The sequence below is a fragment of the Ammospiza nelsoni genome, chromosome 9 (assembly GCF_027579445.1).
Source record: "Ammospiza nelsoni isolate bAmmNel1 chromosome 9, bAmmNel1.pri, whole genome shotgun sequence".
Lineage (NCBI taxonomy): Eukaryota > Metazoa > Chordata > Aves > Passeriformes > Passerellidae > Ammospiza > Ammospiza nelsoni.
The window spans coordinates 32,347,558-32,367,213 of NC_080641.1; the positions used below are offsets into that span (position 1 = coordinate 32,347,558).

The 19,656-nt window shown below is 41.2% G+C and overlaps 1 protein-coding gene across 4 annotated transcripts in view; it reads right to left on the minus strand.

Annotated features, from left to right (window-relative positions):
* Positions 1-19,656, minus strand: part of DAB1 (DAB adaptor protein 1) — a 416,327-nt gene that overhangs the window by 26,450 nt on the left and 370,221 nt on the right. For all 4 annotated transcript variants that reach the window (XM_059478670.1, XM_059478669.1, XM_059478671.1 and 1 more), the window contains 4 exons: positions 6,836-6,967; positions 6,112-6,231; positions 5,451-5,489; positions 4,039-4,104 (listed from right to left, as the gene is read on the minus strand). In XM_059478670.1, coding sequence (XP_059334653.1) covers positions 4,039-4,104; positions 5,451-5,489; positions 6,112-6,231; positions 6,836-6,967 — 357 coding nt within the window. The remainder of the gene's footprint in view (positions 1-4,038; positions 4,105-5,450; positions 5,490-6,111; positions 6,232-6,835; positions 6,968-19,656) is intronic.

Sequence of the window (19,656 nt, forward strand, 5' to 3'; positions counted from 1 at the left end):
AGGTGAGTGCATCATCTCCCCAGAGACACAGAGCAGAGTTAACAAGGTGAGGGTAAGAGATGTTTTTACCTTGTGTCAGATTTCTCCCTCACAATTCATGTAATCTTTAAAAAGAGTCCTAATACTGCAGTGATGGGGCCTTGTGGCTGCTCTATGAAATATTTGGTTATAATGCTGCAATTTTCCTAAGGAATCAAGGCCTCTTGAGGCCTGACACAGGAGAGATGGGCAGGGACAATGCACTTAAAACTCTGTGTGAGCCTTTATTGAGCCAGCAGTCATGATTTATACCCAGGGGATTCATAACCTGCTCATGGAGACTCAGCTGCTCTGTAGTACTGGGCTGTGCTCACCCAAGGACCACTTGTTTGCATATTTATAATTTCTATAATTTGTGATTATATTTCCTTTCCTCCCTGGAAGCACTGAGTGTCCACTGAAAATGGCAAAAGCAAAAAGAACAGTAACCTGTTCTCATCAGTGGTGCTTTTCCACCAAACAAGGCACTCAGAGTACAAAAGTTACATTTCAGACAACAAGGAAACCTCACAGGTCAATGAGATGATATTGAAAATATGATAAAATTACGACCTTTTTGTTTTACAATACAATAAGTATCTTAAGGTTCTGATACTATTCTCAGACTGGTGAAATGTTACTTATTCATTGAGATATGCTATCATTTATTATTCTGTATAAAACATCTCTGTACTGTTGCACAGCATTCACAAGAAACTGTGTTCTTAACTCGGTGCACATTGAAGAGTTTGTCAGGAACCTTTAAAGAAACTGAATGAACTTTGTGGAAGATCTCCTCTATTCCTAACCTTGGCTTTCTCTGGCCACTTCCACCAAAGCCAGTACCACATCAGATATGTGGAACTGGTGAAAATTCAGTGCCATGGCAGTAAGAGTCTGGAAAGAGAGAGAGCTGGAGGTGACAGTGTGAGAGCAGGAAGCAGGAATGGTTGATTTAGGAAGTCACTGGAAAGCTGGATCTTCACAAAAGGAGGAGAAATATGGAAAGACAAACTGTTTCTGAACTTTCATTGGTGTGCATTTTTTTCTGTTTTCTCCAAAATCTTTCCCTTTCAGCCATTCTCCTCTTCCTCCTTCCAACCCTTCTGTGAAGTCATCCCAATCTGGACCTAATCCAGAGCTGTGGATTGAGCATTTCCCTGCACCATCAACCCTTCTTTTTCTACTCCAATTTATCCTCAGAGAAGAGCTCCTTGCATCTCACATGAAGACAGAGGAACTTTCCTGAAAGCCATTTCTCCCTCCCAGCTCAGTGCTGCCTGACCTGCTGTCTTTTCTTGCTGTTCACCACCACATTTGTTTGCATCTCTGCCTGCTCTGGGGGCTGCAAGGAATTTGCTGTTTTTCCATTGATTAGCAGCACCAATAAGAGGTACCAGCTCTATTTCTGCTGTCAGCTCTGTCTCTGTGACAAGCTGTGAACCATCTGGATGTCTTTGCATCATGCAGCAATAAAAGCACCACAGTCCTAAACCCTCAATCTCAGATTGTCAACTCCTCATGGAGCAGAACTTTCCTCTCCACAGAGACCAGAGCTGCCACACAAACACCAAACCACCTCCCAAAATCCCATTTCTACCTCTCCAGAACACCAGACAGCAGAGGAGCTGCTATTAAGCAATCTGAGGGTTGGTATGTGCTCAGTGATTGAGTCCTTGCCTAACAAATTATAGCAACTTACATAGATAATATTAGAAGAGCAGACACAGACACTCTTTGGGGTAATGTATCAAAGAAAGGTGACAGACAGAGAAAGAATGCTTAAAAAGAAAGTTGTGACCTCTATTATGCTAAAAAGAAATAGAAATTGTCACTTTCTGCACGTATCTTTCATCTGCAATTCCCCACGGGCTGGGAATCTCTGACACCAAGGGAGAAATGAATTTGTTGCATGCCAGCAAATGAAAAGCCAGAGCAGCACCAGCAGAAATGTTTGGTGAGGCTGAAGCAAGGCTGTGTGAGGTTATTGAGCAGATGTATGTGTAACAATGTCTGTTATGAGGAAGGCTTCACAGTAAATAATAGAAGCTGCCACAAATATGCATCAGATTTAAAAGAAAGAAAAAAACAACAACAAAAACCCAACTAATCAACCAAAAGCACAAAAAATATAAAAGAGGATCTTTCTCAATTTTGTTTTTAACAGTAGCCTGATGGTTATGAGCTGACCAAGATCTTGTAAGAGAAACGATTTTGTCAGGATCTGAGTGTAAAACCTGAGGTGTGGAGACCCATATTTGTGGAAGCCAAGAGCTCAGGCAGCCCGTGGGAGCTGGGAAGCTCATGGCTATGGGCCAGTCTGCAGCTGGGACACCTCAGCATCCATCAGTTACAGAGAGACCAAAAAATGACTCCCAACTCCCCAGTTCAGCATTTGCTGTACGCAAGTAGTAAACAGAGAGGACAATGCTAGACTGTGAAGATCCAGAGTATGGCACATTAATCACAGGTGTTTTCTGTGACTACTGTGGGAGGAAACACTTCATCACATCCAGATGCTGTCAAATGAAGCCTTGAGCAATTTTCTGGTGACTTGGAGGACAGTAACAGCAGTACCCTGAGATGAGACCAGGTCTCACTACCTGCTTTTCACCTTCTATTTCCATTTTATGGAAAAGAAACTGCCCAAGGAGTCCTGCAGCTCTCTGGGCTACTCCTCAAAACACAGTTCCAACTTCTTCCCTACCCACCAGTGATTGCTGGAAGATCTACGAACACTGGGAGCAACAGCCCCATTTTGCCTCCTTCCACCTTCTAATTCTTTGAAGTGTCACTAAAAGCTCCACACTTTGATGAACAACAATCACCGTTTTTTCCCCTCAAATCTAGTTCTCATGGGATTTTTGTTTCTAGCACAAACCTGACAACTAGACTAGCAATTTTTTAACATTTGCTGAGAACAATCAAACTTTCAACACTGAAAATGTTCAGCCTTAGGCAGACTCTCACCTTGAGTGAGAGCTTTGCATGTCTTGGTGTGGAGATGCAAAAAGCTGCATTTTTGAGTGTGCATGGTGCCAGGGGAGCAGCAGGGAGAAATTAAATGAATCTCATATTAATGACCTTCTGATGGCATCTATAAGATGTTGTTTTCTAACGTTTAACTTGCATTTCTCTTTCCCAATCAGCTTTTTATTTTAGCCTACAGCCTAAAATAAAGCACAAGCCTTTTATTTTTTCTATTATCTTCCTACATTTTCTCATTACTTGATGCTTTTCCTTTTTGTTCTATCCTTGCTCCTGCCTACCTCACAATCTTTTCCTATAAGCAGATCAACCTCTAGTCCAGCTGGATGAAATGCTTAATCACTGCTTGAAACTCCTTCCCCTGCACACTGAACAATTTCCTCCATCACAATTTTCTCACAGCACACAAAGATCTCTGTCTATCCTCAGATTTGCCTCTAGTATGTGATACAAAATGAATTACATTATATTTTAATAAACCTCGTACCGATCCCTTGAGGATAAATTGAACGACAAAAGATTATTTTATATTGCTTTCAATGCAGCTTTTTGTCAGTGTGAAGAATGTGAGCTTGGGCTTTAACATAACATATGCACTCTGAAAATAGTTTCCCTGGTCTGGGGGGATATCCCTTGAGAGCTCTGAGGTTTTGCTCAGTTTTTTCCTTGGTTAGACAAGAGAAACAAGAGCAGAACCACTGAAATTTCTAGGAATTGCTTGGACGGCCTGCCAACAAAACATCTTCAGCATGTTTCTCAGAATAGGTGTAAAAAATTTCAAAAAAATTAACAGAAAAAAAAAGAGAAAATCTCCATTTATCACCTCATATGGTGTACTCAAAAGTTTGTGAGTCGACAAACTTAATATCAATTCGCAGAAGCCGATATGACAAACAACAGAAAAACCACATTGTGACTGGGCAGATAATGTCACCAGAATGAAATGCCAAGACAGTTTTGGTGATGGATGAGAACTACGAGCTATGAGCTATGTATGAGATGCACTTTCAGCGAGGGGAGAGGTTTTTATACCTGATAAATGTTTTCCTCCGTTTCAGGCTCACGGATGGGCTCGTGTCCAGCCTCAAACACAATGTACTATGGCAGCAGCGCCAGAGAGGGACAGTCAGAGATGAAACAGAAGGGAAAAAGGCCGTTTGGAATTCCACGTCAAAACAAAGGCACGCATTAAAGAAACAACTTCAAAGCACAGGCTGGCAGCAGGACAACTGGTTTGTTGGGAGGCACCAGGAAAGGTTGTTTCATATTTAATGAACAGGCCTAAATCTCCTCTTAATGATCATTAGAGCAACTCCCTAATTCTTCCTCGCCAGGGAGACTGCCTGTGGCCCAGTATTAATTTTCTGAAGGCAACGTGAATTTTGCCTCTTTTACATAATGGCAATTATTTCCACATATATTTATTGTCTATGAATAAAAGTGCTAAATCCAAGCTGGCAGAACGGGCTGGTGTGTGTGGAACAGGCCACGTGGCAAAAGGCTGGCACAACACTTTTTCATTTTCAGGTTCTTGCTTTATTGTGAAGAGTACAGAACAAAACTCCTGACATTATAATAGCTGAACAGTAATTTAGGGCATCCTGACTCTTATCATCTTCCTTGCTGCACCTTAGGCACTGTTCAATATTCACTAATGGTTGAATTGGATCCTTTCAGTGTGACTCCCACTGATATGCCTAAGTGGAAGAACACAGAATCCCCAGGAAAAAAAAAGTAAACTATCACATATTTTGTTTCAGCACAAAAACACGAGAATGAAATTACATCTTTTTCTCCTTCACACTCAGCAAGGTATTGGACATGAATATATTGACACATTTCTGATAATCATCTTTGCTCCCAGACATTTTTCTTGGATGGAGCAAGACTTAAATTTCAGATCTATTATTAAATCATTGCTCAAACACCAACAAGGGAGTGTGTTACAACATCAATGCTACTGTTGTTTTTTTTTCCCAAATATTCACCCTCTGAATTAAATTCTGGCTCCACAGAAAACAAAAACAAAATGTCAGCTTGTTACTATGAGGACAAGATGCCATCTTCCCTAATTAGCAGAGTAGCTCCCTTTTCAGTTAAGAGTTTGTATTAAAAAATAATGACAAATCTCATTTTGAAACTTAAAATCCGGATACACAAGCCACATTTAAAGTAGCATTTATGACATATTTAATCTAATATTTCTCCATGCATTATTTCATCTAATATACTCCAGCTGAAACATTCCATTCCATACAGACATATTGTGCTATTACTTACAGCTTCATCTCTAAATATGTTACTTTCTGTGGAGGCTTTAAAGGTTTCTCACAAGACCTCTCAATAAATTTCAAAACATCTTGTTCAAGATTTTGGCTGTGTTTGAAGATAACATGTATCTAGTCATTTCTGAAACTCCAAGGCCATACAGCTTCAGAAATTACCTGGTATACAGGATCTTCTACATCTTCTTCCAAAATTGTCTACAGCAAAGTAAGAGGACAGGCAGTAAAAGCAAAGAGCATAAACAGCAGAGATAAAAGAACTGTATTCAGAAATTAAAGGACAGCAAAGGAATAAGCAAAATGGGCAGGTAAGTTCATAGTTTTCTTTCTTTAGGATACAGATAAAGTCACATTATGGTACAAAGTAACTTTATTCAATTCCATCCGAGTTTAACAATCTGCACCTTGTTTGACTCGATTCAAACACGCACATTCAGAAGTATATTGAATCTCCCCTAAAGTATGAGACACTTAAATCCTGGCTCACAACACTTAAAACCTGACTTACAACACTTAAAACCTGGCTTACAACAGCCACCCTTCATTAAAGTTTTCCTCTGAATGAGAAGAAACACTGAGCAGGAAATGAGGGGATCATTTCCAGTTTCTAACCAGGCTCAGCACACCCCAGGCACAGCTTTCAGCTCAGTTTAATCCTAGGCTGGGCTCGGGATGGCTGCTGGGCTCACGCTGCTCCTTGGGAAGCCAGCACTGCTCAAACCCACTGCTGGCAGGAGTGCTGAGGATGCTCAGAGCCTCTCTGGGGGGGAAAACTCCAAACCCACATTTTGGTGGCAGTAGTCTAAGCTTATTGGTGTACCTGGTATACTGCCTGCTCACACTGTTTGTCCTTTTGTGCCTTTTTTTCCATTTCTTCCCTTTGTTTCAGTTCGTAGATGAGCTGAAACAGGTCCCGCAAGTCCAGGATTACAGGTTCAGCCTAAGGAAGCAAAAAGAGGGTGGAGAATTTCTCTAGGGGAAAATAAACACCTCTTATCCCATCCTGCTGATAGAGCACCTCCACAATGGAACTTAATAGAGAATTAATTTCTATCGCAGCACCCACGCCTGGGTTAATTCCCACTGAACTAACTATGCTTGAAAATTAATGATAATTATAGTTATGAATATAAAAAGCATTATGAATATAAAAGGCACATGGATGAATGTAAAGGCATATTTATTAGTGGTTTCTCACCCACTGAAATTACATTAGTAGACATTGTGTGTAGTAGACTACACACAATGTGGGTTTTCATGAGTATAGGAACATAAGCAAATTTATCTTCATCCAGTCTAGCTTAGCAAGAAAGGTAAACAATAATTAATTATAACAAAACACATAATAAAAAATTGGGAACAATGAAACACATTCCCTTTTGCCCAAGCTGGTTCCATTAATTTGCTATTTAAGATCCACACAGACACTTGTGACCAGTTTAGCACAATCATAAACAACCCAAGATCAGGCACTTGAACAGCTCCTCACAAATGGCTTTTCAGCTGAGTTACATGGCAGAAAATGACAGTGATTTGATACTTACTGCCTGGGCTGTTTTTATTGCCACAAATCTATGATTTCCCTCCTTTCCACACACGTATCCAAACGCTCTGTGGTCTGTGATATCCTTTGCAATGTAGGAAATTTCATGAACTGCGTGGTGATGCTGGAGTAGCTAAAAAAAAAACCAAACAAACAACAAGAGAGAATACCCATCAGAATGTTTGATTAAAAAGCAGCATTATTCTCCTTCACCACTTTATCTGGCTCCCAACACATTCTGATATGAAAACCAATTAATATCTGAACTCTTTAAGCCTCTTTTTTCCTCAAAATTTAATCAAATTTTACTTGCTTTAGTAGGTTGACTAAAACCTTCCACTGATGATTTTTCTAGGTATCTTTAAGTGAAATATAATTAAATTTAAAAAATGTATTACCTAGCTACTACCCACACAGCATCCCAGGCACAGAATCAGTATTTCTTGGTACAGAAATAAGCAGGGGCTGCAGAAACCTGTAGCTTCACACAGGGTGACTCCCAGGCCAGGCAGATCTGCAGAGCTCCAGCTGAGATCTCCAATACCTCAAGGAATCAGTACCAGACCTGCTTATCTCCACAAAAATCAGCAACAGCCAGTGCAAGAGACTTCACTTCAAGCAGTAACGCAGCTCTAAATACTTATTTTCCTCAGAAAATGAATGTAAATGTAATTATTCAAGTGGAAATCAATGCTGAATGCAAAAGTCCACATTTTACTTAAAATCCCACTTTGGTGAATTGTAATAATAAAAAGACTTAATTTTAACTGTGTGAGCGAACTCTGTCCAGAGTCAGGACATGAATCTGAGGCTCTTAGAAGCATCTCTTGTAGTGCCACAATCTTTCTCACTTTGCACTAAACAGCATTTTATCATCAAAGTAATAGAGAAGTATTTCCACTTATAATAACGTCCTTGTAAAGCTTATCTAAAACAATCTATTAGTTTCAATTCCTACCTTCTGATATACTGACCTACTCTTGTATCATCTAGGGATAATGCTATTTCTGAGAGCAGGCAAAGCCTCACAGAGAATTCTTTGGAGGTCCAGATTCCTGCTGGCTTTGAGAAAAAGCACATCTTGAAAACCAGCATGGTATCCAGGCAATCTCTAAACAAGCAGTTATTTTTGGAATTTGAAAAAGAGAAAGTTAAAGTTTCAAAAAGCAGAAGGAGGGCGGATGTCTGTGTGTGGCAGGGAAAAGGCTGAGGGTGCTCAGGGCAGGATCTGAAAGGAGAGGCAGCCTGCAAGAGATGGATGGCTCCATATAAAACAAAAGACTGGGCATGTTTCATTTTCATTTCACAGTAAATGGCTCTTAATGTCCCCATATCAAGATTGCTTGCTCGTGGCAGAGTTAAGTGTTGCCAGTGGCTGCAGGCAGAACGGGGCTCAGCTGAAGGTGCACTTCAGACTCTCCTGACGTGCTGAGCGTTTAAAATTAATGATGGGATCTTACTTAGATAATACAGGGATATTGATTTATTAGGTTTTTTTGAAAACCAAGTTACATGGTATCTGTTAGGATGAAATGAAATGTTCCCATCTCTCTATTCTGCATATGACAGGGAACGTTATCTCTGGCTCCTATTAAATCAAAGTTCTCTGACATTGTTTTATTGATTGCCAGGCAGTGTTCTGCACTGAAATTAAACTGTGATCAGATGCCTTCCTCATGGAATTAAATCTGAAGATTGTTCTACCATGGAAGAGTATCACCCACAAGGTAAGAGAGCAGATGGAGACTCTCCAATTTATTTGGGAATCCACATTCACTGTTCAAAAATCGTTACATTTCCAATGGTTATGATATTTTACACACTGTATCAATAGAAGTAGAAATTAAGTAAAGGTGACTGCAATTATTCTTTTCTGTATTTTACTGGATGGAGTGCTTAGGGAGAGCTTTCCACTTGTGTGAGGGACACTGAGTAACAACACACATGTGAAATGCAATGGTACACACACATCTGTACTCAATTGTAGATATAAACACACCTGTGTTTTCACAGCCCCCAGTTCACCTCATGTGTCCTTTCTACATATTCCAATGATCCATTCTAAGCACTATTTACTGAGTGCCTGACTTTTTACACCTGAAGGGCAGAAATGGGGCTCCTGTTGCAGTCAGGAGAGATTCACCACCATAAAATGCAAGATCAGAATCTTGTTACTAGTGGCCACAAGAACATAAAGTAATTATTTCTCAACTGATGGGTCTTTCTGACACCCCTGTATGCCAATACTGATGGATTCCATCAACAATATCTGAAGTTTTTATTCTGTCTGTGCTGAGAGCTGCTACAAATAATTTACCAATCCTTAAGTGAGGTACCAAATTGTTTTGGAGCACTGCAGCACGACAGAACAAATTATAGAGAAGACTTAATTTGTATTATGGTTCAACACAGTCAATTACATATTGCAGAGATTAGAAAGTAATTTAACATTTAAGTTTCAGTTGTTAACAAAATCCACAGCCTCCAAATTATTTTAGGTCTCCTGTGACTTTAGTCACTGTTGCAAATGTTGGAGATTTTAAATGGAAGCACAGATAAAGTCTCAAACTGGCTAACAAGACATTCTTGTGATGCATGAGTTCTTTTTCTTAGGCTAAACACAATGACATTGTTATATTTTATTCATATACTAAGATGTTTTTGCCTGGTGTTAAACTCAAAAGTCCAAAATATCCATCTGCACCAAGCCTGCTGCCTTTCCTCTTCCCCTTAAGTTTGCTCTGGTGTCTCCCACCAGCCATTGTTTCCTCTCCTTTTCTCCATTCCATCCCCTGCTTCTCCTCTTCCCCCAGGTCGCTCCCTGTACATCACACTGAATTGATTTAGCTGCCTCTGAGATCTGTAGCATTTCTAATTTCCCTCAGGCTGCTTGGCACCTATCATAAATTTTTTCACCCCTTATCCTCATCTTGCCCCTTTATTTCCACGCTGTAGCCTCCAGTGCCACTAAATCAATTAAGTCAATCAATTAAGTACTTGGAGGGTCCAGCAATCATGTCAAAAATGTGAGTTAGATGGCATGAGAAAGTCACTGCTTTACTATCGCTATTTCTCTTTTAATGAGGTTGTCTATTTAGTGGAGCCTGGGGCACAGTGTTAAGAGCCACAACAACAACAAAAAAAAATATCCTGCAAGCTGCAAATCCTCCTGGAAAAGCTGCCCCACCACAAGCAGGAGGCTTGTTCCACACAGTATTGCATCCACCAGGATGAGTCTCACGGGGATTGGGGCTGCACAGCCTCTCACCTGGAGTAACTGCAGGCTGAGCCTGGATTCAGAGAGCTGGGATCAACTGGGAGCTCCACTATGGATGCTGGGATGTGGGATGCACAAGGACCAAGCCTATTGCTGCCTATTCACACTGGAACAAGCAATAAAATGTTTTGCCTGCATAAACTCCCTGAACACCTCAGTTACCCAGCAAACTGCAGAGTCCTTAATGGATTCATAATAAAATAACTTCATGGGCCATAGTTTCAGCCATGCTGCAAGTCCCCTCTATTCCAACTGGGACTGCCAGTTCTGTAGGTGCCCATGGCATCACGGTTGGGTTTTAGGTGATTTTTAGGGCCCCTTCCAACCTAAACTATTCCATGACATGAAACACCTGAATTCTCTACTGCAGATTCAAATCAATCAATCAATCAATTCAAATTGATTGCAGTTGTCGCGGACATCTTTTATGAGAAATCCTTTCTTTAGGATTTTTCCTCCTGAGAAGCTGAGAAGCCTCAGGAACAAAAATTAAACATTGATTATCTACTGCTGTGGAATGCAACAGGTGCATCTGTGATTGGCCCATGTTAAATGTTTGTAATTAATGGCCAATCACAGTCAGCTGGCTCAGACAGAGAGCTCGAGCCACAAACCCTCGTTATCATTCTTTGCTATTCTATTCCTAGCCAGCCTTCTGATGAAACCCTTTCTTCTATTCTTTTAGTATAGTTTTAATGTAATATATATCATAAAATAATAAATCAAGCCTTCTGAAACATAGAGTCAGATCCTCGTCTCTTCCCTCATCCAAGAACCCTTGTGAACACTGTCACATCTAGTCTTGTAACTTCTGAAAGTTTTAAGAGGTGGACAGCAGTCCCTCTATGTAGACAGCTAAAAAAACACCACCCAAACCCCCAAAACCTCTTCCTGACATAGATTTTTTTCCCTGGTACCCATTAAGGTGCATGGATACCTCTCAAGCAGTTATGAACCCTTCCACCTCCTCTCCCTCTAGAGAAAAGCGCATTTCAGTGGGACTGTGTACACACAATTTGGAGGAAAAGCCAACAGTCTCAAATGTCTCAAATGTCAGAGTGAAATGAAAAACAACATCAATAAATTGCATTTGCATCACAAACTTTCTTGTGTTGTTTTCTGGAACTTGGTATTTGGATGGCAGATGGGGTGGCAAGACATCAGCCCCATGAGATAAGGCAGGGGATGAGCAGATGGGGAAATGAAACAACCACTGCAAAAATTCTCAGTTTCATGTGAAATAGCAGAGAGGAGACAGCTCAGTGTCATTTCAGAGCTACAGCTGCCAACAACTTCAAACTCCCTGCAAATTACTACTGGACACAGCACAGGGTGACTGAGAAACATCTTCTTTCCCATCTGACAGCCCTTCCCTACTGTCATGAACACTTCAGTCACTTGCCCATGGACAGGGGACAGAACAAACAATATATGACAGATCACTGTAATCTGCCTTAAATATGATAGTGCTTAGTGTGAGGAAACACTTGATAGCCCAAAAAAATCTGTTATATAAACATTTACTGCAACATGTGGAAAATTTTATCAGGTTTGATCAAGGAAAGGAAGAGAGCTGTAGAGTTTAGGCTTAGCAAATTATCACGATACTGAACTCCTACAAGAAGAGCAAGGAGTTTTGAAACAAAACATCATTGCAATTCAGCTTCCAGAAAGAAGTGTCACATATGAAAAACTGAAAAGCAAAACCCACTGGAAACCTCTTGCAGTTATGGATATTTCAGTATTGGGAGGCATTTCCCAGCACTGGCCAAGATTATCAGTTTTGGTCACAAAAGAGCATAAACTGAAAAAAAAAACATGGAGTGGGGGCTGAACCCTTCCCCCTGAAGGAGACTGAAAATGAACAGTCCAGTCCTAAATATGAGCCAGAGCCACTCATGGAATGTAGGCTGAACAACAGATTATGGACTTTCCTTCTGCAAAAATACCCCACCCCAAGAATAGGAGCAGAAAAGGAAAATGTAACCTCCAGAGTGTTCCCCAAGCCTGAAGGGCCCTCTCACATGGCAGCCTGTATGGATGGCTTCACAATGAGAAGAAAATAAATCTGTCTAATCCCCGTGCTTCCTCCACACACACTGATTTTGCAGGCAATAACCTGAGGAAAGACTTTTCCAAGTGCCAGCTACTAAAAGGCGTCTCAGTGCACAAGCTCTGCAATAAAAACACTTGGCACAAAAAGCTCACTTGGAGATTATATGCAGATCAAAGCTTGGTCTGTGTAGCACAAAGGGGCACATGAAATATGGTGCAGATAAAGAGAAGAATCAAAGCAGATTTAGCCCCAGCTCTTGCAGACTCAGTCCCTCCAGGGGGGCAGCCGTCTGGCTGTGACACAGCACAGCACCCACAGAAGTGTAAATTTAATTTCCTCTTAATAACAATAACAAACTCGTAAGAGCTATTCTCTTCCTGCAGCCGAGGAGACTGAAGCAAAGAAACCCAGATTATGTGACTTCCTGAGCTTAGCAGCTGAGTCAGGAGGGAGAGAGTCAGTGAGCAAGATCCTGTGTGAGGATAAGAACCTGCTCAAGTCCATGCTACACAAAGCTCTACCTGTACACTCCGTCCTAAATAAAGGCAAGTACTTCCCAGGAGCACCCCAGGTAAGAGCCTGTTTGGTTGGACTCAGGAAAAAAGAGCTTAAAAGGTTACTTGGGCCAAAAAAAAATCCAAATTAATCCTCACCATTCCCTTTGCTTGATGAAAAAAGCATCCTGCTGCTGGCTTTATCTCATGTGGGGAGCCAGAGTGGGACATTCCAGAGAGAGCAAAGGCAATGCCCTTGTGGGTGCCTCTGTGACAGACACACCCAGTGATGCTCTCAGCTGGTGTGGCCCTGTCCCCAGCCCCAGAGTCAATTAAGGCAGCAGGACATGGCTCTGCCAGCACAGCAGCCTAATTGTGATGAATGGATCTCTGATATTGAGCTGCCTGGATGCTCCAAGAACCTAATTTGTGAAAAGAGAACAGCACTAAGGTAATAAACTTCTGTCCAGCTCTCATAATTTGTAATAATGTCTGACAAAGACTAGATATGAATTTAGTTATTGGTCATTGTCTTCAGAAGCAAATGCTAAGTTGCTCATGCAGAAGATCCATTTATTAGATATATGAATTTGGAAAGGGGCAAAACAAAACTGGAACACACATGTGGCAAATTTTCCTTCTTCACTTCAAAGGCTTTTCAACTTTTTATTTATCAGGAGTGAAAGTAGCTAAAACTCGAAACCCTTGTCCAATTACTACAAAGCCCAAGTTATCTTTTAAATACGCACTTGCAAATTTTGCTCCGGGACAAAGAAAATCCTAAAGGGCAAGGAAACATTTTCAGAGAGCTTTGGAAATACAGATGTGCTCCACTGAAGCTGAGATGCTGGGCCTCCCACGAGCCTTGTACCATTTCCTTATTGTTCTGCATCTGACACAGCCATTGCTCTATCAGGATGGTTAAAGCAAAGGATTTGCACTGCAAACGCAAGAATCAGCAAACCTCATGCTTGATACTGAAGTCAATGGCCCCATCAGCTCAGCAGTGCCCCAAATTCCACCTGCAAGGAGCTGAAGGGCACTGTTTTGTGTTGCCATCTCACTGTTTCAGTGTGCTGCACAAGGAACAGCCCTTGCCCGTGAGTCACTGTGACATTCTTTGGGATGGCAGCTGCTCTGTGCTCACTGTGGGATTCCCAGGGCTGTAACACATCCGAGTGTTTTCCCCCTGAGCTCCCACCTCACCACCCTCTGCAAAATGGTCAGTGCATCAAAACAGCCACAAACATGCCAGTATTGCCCTCTCCTCTCAAGCCAAAGCTTCCATAGAGCTCAAATGCAGCACTCATTGTATTTTTTCCTTATAGACTCTGTAGGACTCATTGATTAAATCTTGAATTTGAGGGAGCACATTATTCTGTAATGAGACAGTTTCTTGCACTGAACCTCTCCATATTTTTACTGTGTTCATCTTTAGAGCTGTGAATGTCCTTTGAGCAGCCCTTACTTTTTACAAGCTTCTTTTGTTCCTTTACACCAATATTCCTCACCCTCCTGAAACGCTTTTGATTTACATGAACAGCACAAGCAATTCTTTCATACAACTCCTGGGAGATTTGGAAGTAATTTTTTTGGCTTTAGCTGTCTCAGATCTTAACTGCTTCAGATTCAGCAAGCATTACCAGCCACCCTCTTCTTGTAGCCTGTGATTTGAAAAACTCCTCAGTGAGAGGCAGCCACTGATTCTCTTGATTTCTCATGCAACCCCTATAAAGCAGAGCTTGAAAAGATCACAAAAACCATACTCAAATTTAAGTTGCACTGGATAGTCATCAAACAGAAACTTCCTTGGACCGTAAATCTACTTGCACAATGTAAGAAACTTTACTGGAAAAGGGGGAAAAGGACAAGAGGGATTTATTTTATATTTATCTATCTAACTCCCAGATACTCTCCCTAATTTAGTAAGACTTTAAAGGGAGCTGAGAGAAAGCACAGATACAGGGAAGAAAAAGAGCAGAAAAGGATTCTATGAATTCACAAGCTGTGTACAACCAGTATGTTGTGCTCACGAGCCAGTTGAAAATGATGCAAAACAGTTGGGAATTTCACATGACACCATCCTGGTATTGTTCAAACACAGAAGTGATTTCATAAGCAGAAATTAGCCTAGGTACAGAAACAAGAAGACAATGATGGACTGCTTTCAGTGGCTGGTGATGGACTTGGGGCGTGCCTGTGTTTCACCAAAAATGACCCTGTAGTGATGAGCTTTACTATCCAGAAACACCATCATGAATCCTGGTCATAAAGACCAAACCATTTTGTTTTCAGTTTCCCTACAGAAAAAAGGAGAGGAAACCTTTTCCTCTGAGTTACATCTGCACGTATAAGCAAGCTTCAGACAATCCCATAAGTGGGATCATTCATCAATAAATCCTTCATTTGTTCAGGTCCCACAGCAGACTCTTCACCTCAGATATAAACCATCCGTAGCAACATGACAAGTGTGTGTGCAGCACTTGAGCCCTAAGATAAGAATAAAATAAAATGTAAAAGGCAAACCTCAAAGAGACTCTAAAGCAGAATAAAGAACTTGCAGGTAATTTTTTCCTTTATTTTCTTTTTCTTTTCCCCTTGCATTATCCCAAGGTAGGAATTCCTGAAGCTGCCCTAGGCAGGGGCCTGGCACATCATGTTCCAGGAGTTCTATATTTTAACTCAGGCAGTGGACACTGTTTTTAAGCTCTGCCCTGGTACCTTTTAACAGCAATCCCTACAGCTCCCATTTGCATATTGTAGTGCCCAGAGTTGTTTCTTCCCTGCTCATTTTCATGTAAAGCAGGATGAATGTTTGGTTTTAGTCTTCTGCTGCTAATTGAAATCTCCAAAAGCAAACTTTGATTAACTCTCCACACTCAGATCTGGCCACACAGCTGAGAGCACAGATCAGCTCTGTTGGCTTTTCTCTCTCCCTGCCTTGCTTTTCTGTCCTGGCACACACAGGATCTGCCTTTCAGAAAAGCTCCCTGGCAGTGCTGCCCTCACCCTTTACTGAAATGCAGGCAGCAAAGCCTTTCACAGCTGTGGATGCTGCCTTGTTTCCTACTTATTCCTTTCACTCTCGCCCCTCTGCAGCTCCTGCACACATCTTGTCTTTGCTTCTCTCCATCAAACCTGAACTTACTCATTTCTGCACTCCCAGCACTGCTCAGCACTGAGCCTTGTGCATCCACAGGTTATGCTCACACATCATTTACACTTTAAAATACTTCCAAGTTCCTGTGTCACTCACAGGAAAGCATTTGGCTAATTAAAGATCTGCACATAAAACCTTTTACAAACCAACTCAGCCTTTTTAAAAGCAAGGACAAAATAAAAAAACTGGATTCAAATCCATATTTTGGCTATCTAAAAGGCAAAAAAAAAAAAAAAAAAAAAAAAAAAAAAGTACTTTGAGCTATGCAGAGCCAGGGCTGGGAGCCATATGCAATATTTTTAGACACCCAGATTTCTTATTTGCTTTAAATGTCAGGGCATTCCAACTAATTAGTGTTCTGCCTCACCTATTCACAGAGCTGCCTTTAAAGCCAGCAGGAATGCTGCTGCCTGTTTCACTGGGAGTTTCATGATGTGGAATGAGGATGGCAACCAGAAAGGATTAGGAAGTATTATCAGCAGAGAGAGGTAGGATGCTCCAATTTAAGGACACAAGAGGCACCGCTGTAATTCCACAATTGGCACCACGTGCTGGGAGCACCTTGGGAGATGCTGTTCCAGCCCCTGGGATCCCCTGACACACGGGCTGCCACGTGCTGAGCACACACAGCACCCACCAGAAAGGTCAGCAGTACAGGGATCTCATTTGGGAGGACAGCTTTTATGAGCAGGTGTTTCTGTACTAAGCAAAGATCTACTGGTGTGTGAAATGTATGGCTTGTTCTACTGAAGGAGAGGGATGAGAGCAGGTATTTGTGTTTGGCATCCAGTGGCAGTGGCCTTTCCTCTTCTCCTTCCACAGGGACCTTATTACATAAACTAAGAGGGATAAAAATGGTGTTTGCTGATTCCCATGGACTATCTGAGTGAACAATGCTCTTGCTGACTTCCCTGTGCTCCTGAAGGCAGAACATCACCCAATGACTTTACTTCCAATAAATATCTATTACCATCACCCTGCAAACTCCATGTACATTTAAAACCAATCCTCTCCTGTAGTTTCCCCCTCTAATTACCCTTGACAGTGAAGGACACCTGCCCCCCTTTCATCTGCCCCCACAACAGGAGAGCCCACAAACCCACAGGAATTCAGGAGCAGTGACAGTGCTATTGCTCCTACCAGGGCAAACACAAAATTGCAGAGCAGCCCACCAGATAAAAATGCTCTGAATAGGAGGGAAAATCACCAGCACTCCTGGGGTGTAATGCTTCCCAGCTATCTCCAGGAAAAAACGAGTGGATTTCAAAGGGGGGGATGTAACTTTCTGTTCTGGCACCTGCTGAATGTCCCCCACTGCTCTCCAGGGAGGTTTCAGAGCATCTCAGCTGCCTGTGCTATTATTATGTCAGCACTTCTCCTGCTAAATCCTTTCCCAAGCAGTCTGAAATCCTGCCATTGTAATTCCAGGTGTGCTGAAAATGGGCCTGAAATTTTCTTCTGCTGTGTGATGCATTAACCTGGCTTAAAACCACTGGGACTTGCATGCAAACTCTGTATTTTGGGTGCTCTTCTAATAAGACTAAATTGCAGCTGGAGAAAAAGCAATGTGGCTCTGCTGGAGATTCATTTATCTGGATCACAAAAGAATAGTGAATACAGGCAAAAAAATTCCCAATATAAGTGTATACTTGGAGTTTTCTGCCATGGGACAATAGGGAAGAGATGCTGTGCAGCTCCACGATATAACAGGATCCATAACAACAAATACACTGACTTTCAACTTTTAGCAAAATCCATCCCAAATTTTGGTTAAGCATATCAAACATTGAAATTAGTAAAAACCAGAAGTGTTGGCATGGTAATTTTTACTACAGCAGCTCTATAGACAGAGTACCCACCCCCAAATGCAATGGAAGCCAAATGGTAATTGGGAATACATTAATATTCCTAATATTTACTATTTGGAAGTGTTATTTATCACTGTTATAACTATGTAACAGTGAGATTCTCCATACCATAATGCAGCATGCATGTAAGCAGCATTTCCCTTTCTTAACTCAGTCCTGGGGTGCTTGGATTAAACATCAGGAGGCCAAATGAGACTATCACTAAACTCATAAAATCTCATTTTCTGCCTTTTTGAAAGCAATCAACTTTTTACCCTTTTCACACTGAAAAAATACAGCTACAACAAAATTGCACAAATTATTTCAGTGTGGATAATGTGTCTGCAATAGCTTTATTTTATCTTCATGCCCATTAGGGTCAGAATTCTCACAAGGCAGTTTCTGCATATCCTGACAACAAGAAGACTGAATTCAGAGCTTTTCCCTTATCTAGGTGAAAGAAGAGAAATTTCAGCCCTCAAACCAAACTCTAGATCCCCAAGACTTCACAATATGCACAATCACATCCACATTTTGCCTTTTGGGTTCTTTTTTTCCACAGTAACAGCACTGCCATGATACCTAAGGCTTTTAAAACCCTCATCCAGCAAACTGAGCATCTAAAGAAGAGAAATCCAGAAGCTTGTGGCCATTAAAAATCCCTGTGGAGCACTGTGAACCATCCAAACTGCCCAGGGCCCAGTTTGGAAGGCCAATAATGAATGAATTACAATAGTCAATAAGGGATGTAATTAAGGAAGTAGGTTCTTCTGACATTTACATTTTGCTAGCTGCCACATGTCCATGAAATGTGTTATTGTTTCCCTTTCTGAAGTACCAGGGTCTATAAATACCTTTTAAGAATCATACACAGATTTTTAAGTCCTCTCCTCTGCCATATTCTAATTAGACACATTTATTGCATGTAGAACAGTAAATGCCATGTTTTACTGGTCATATTTACAAGCAGAAAGATGGAAAGTGTCAGGGAGCAGGGCATGACTCCCAGTCAGCTCAGAGGGATCTTCTGCAGGCAGAAGCTGTGGACAATGCACAAAAAAAGGCCCCAAATGTCACCATTTTCAACTCTATGTGCAAAATCTGACTTAGTTCTTTTACAGTTATTGCTTTTTTTTGTTAGTATGCAATATTTTTTATACTGCAGCCCTTGCAAGTCCTCAGCAGGGTCCAAGACCAAACATTTCTTACAGAAAAAGTTCCTATAAATAGATAATACTGATTAAAAAAATAAGGAAAGAAAGAATTAAAAGGTAATCCCAGCAAGTTTAAATTTTATGCATTTATACAATTTAAACAATATATATATCTATATTTAAATAGTAACCTTTGAGAGCTAAAGGCCAGATGCCCCTTGGGACATCTCTGGGATGCAGGAATGCAATAGCTCCTCAGCATCTTCAGGTTTAAAACAAGCTTCTAGCATGGGAGTATTTTAAGGAAAAAACAAGGAGGTACTGCATGAATATGTGCAAAGAATTCCTCCAAAAAATGATGGGTAGAGAAGGAAAGGATTTGAGAGTCACTTATTAAGAAAACTGAATAAATGAATGGTGAAAGTTGGTACTATGGATTGATTCCTCAAGAGCTGATGAGGAATAAAGGCAGCCATGAAGAGGCTGGAAAAAAACCAATTCAGCAATGGGGTGATGAAAGAGAGAAGGCAGATCCAGCCCAGGAATGCAAAGGGAAGTGTGACATGATCAAAAGAACAAGCTGAGGCAGCAATCCTGGCAGTCACAATGGATTTCAAAAATAAAAGTCAAATTTGTCAAGGACAAAGAAAGGGATAACAATTGAGACACGACATGAAGAGAGGCAGGACTGGGTTTAACTCCCAGTGTGAGAGTAAATGCTGTATTTCAGAGCAGGTGAGAAGAATTCTGCAAGATCTGCAGGAACCCTGGGTGTGGCAATGCAAACACAGCAGCAGCCAAACACTGCTGAATGTACAGGGCTGAATAAGAGAT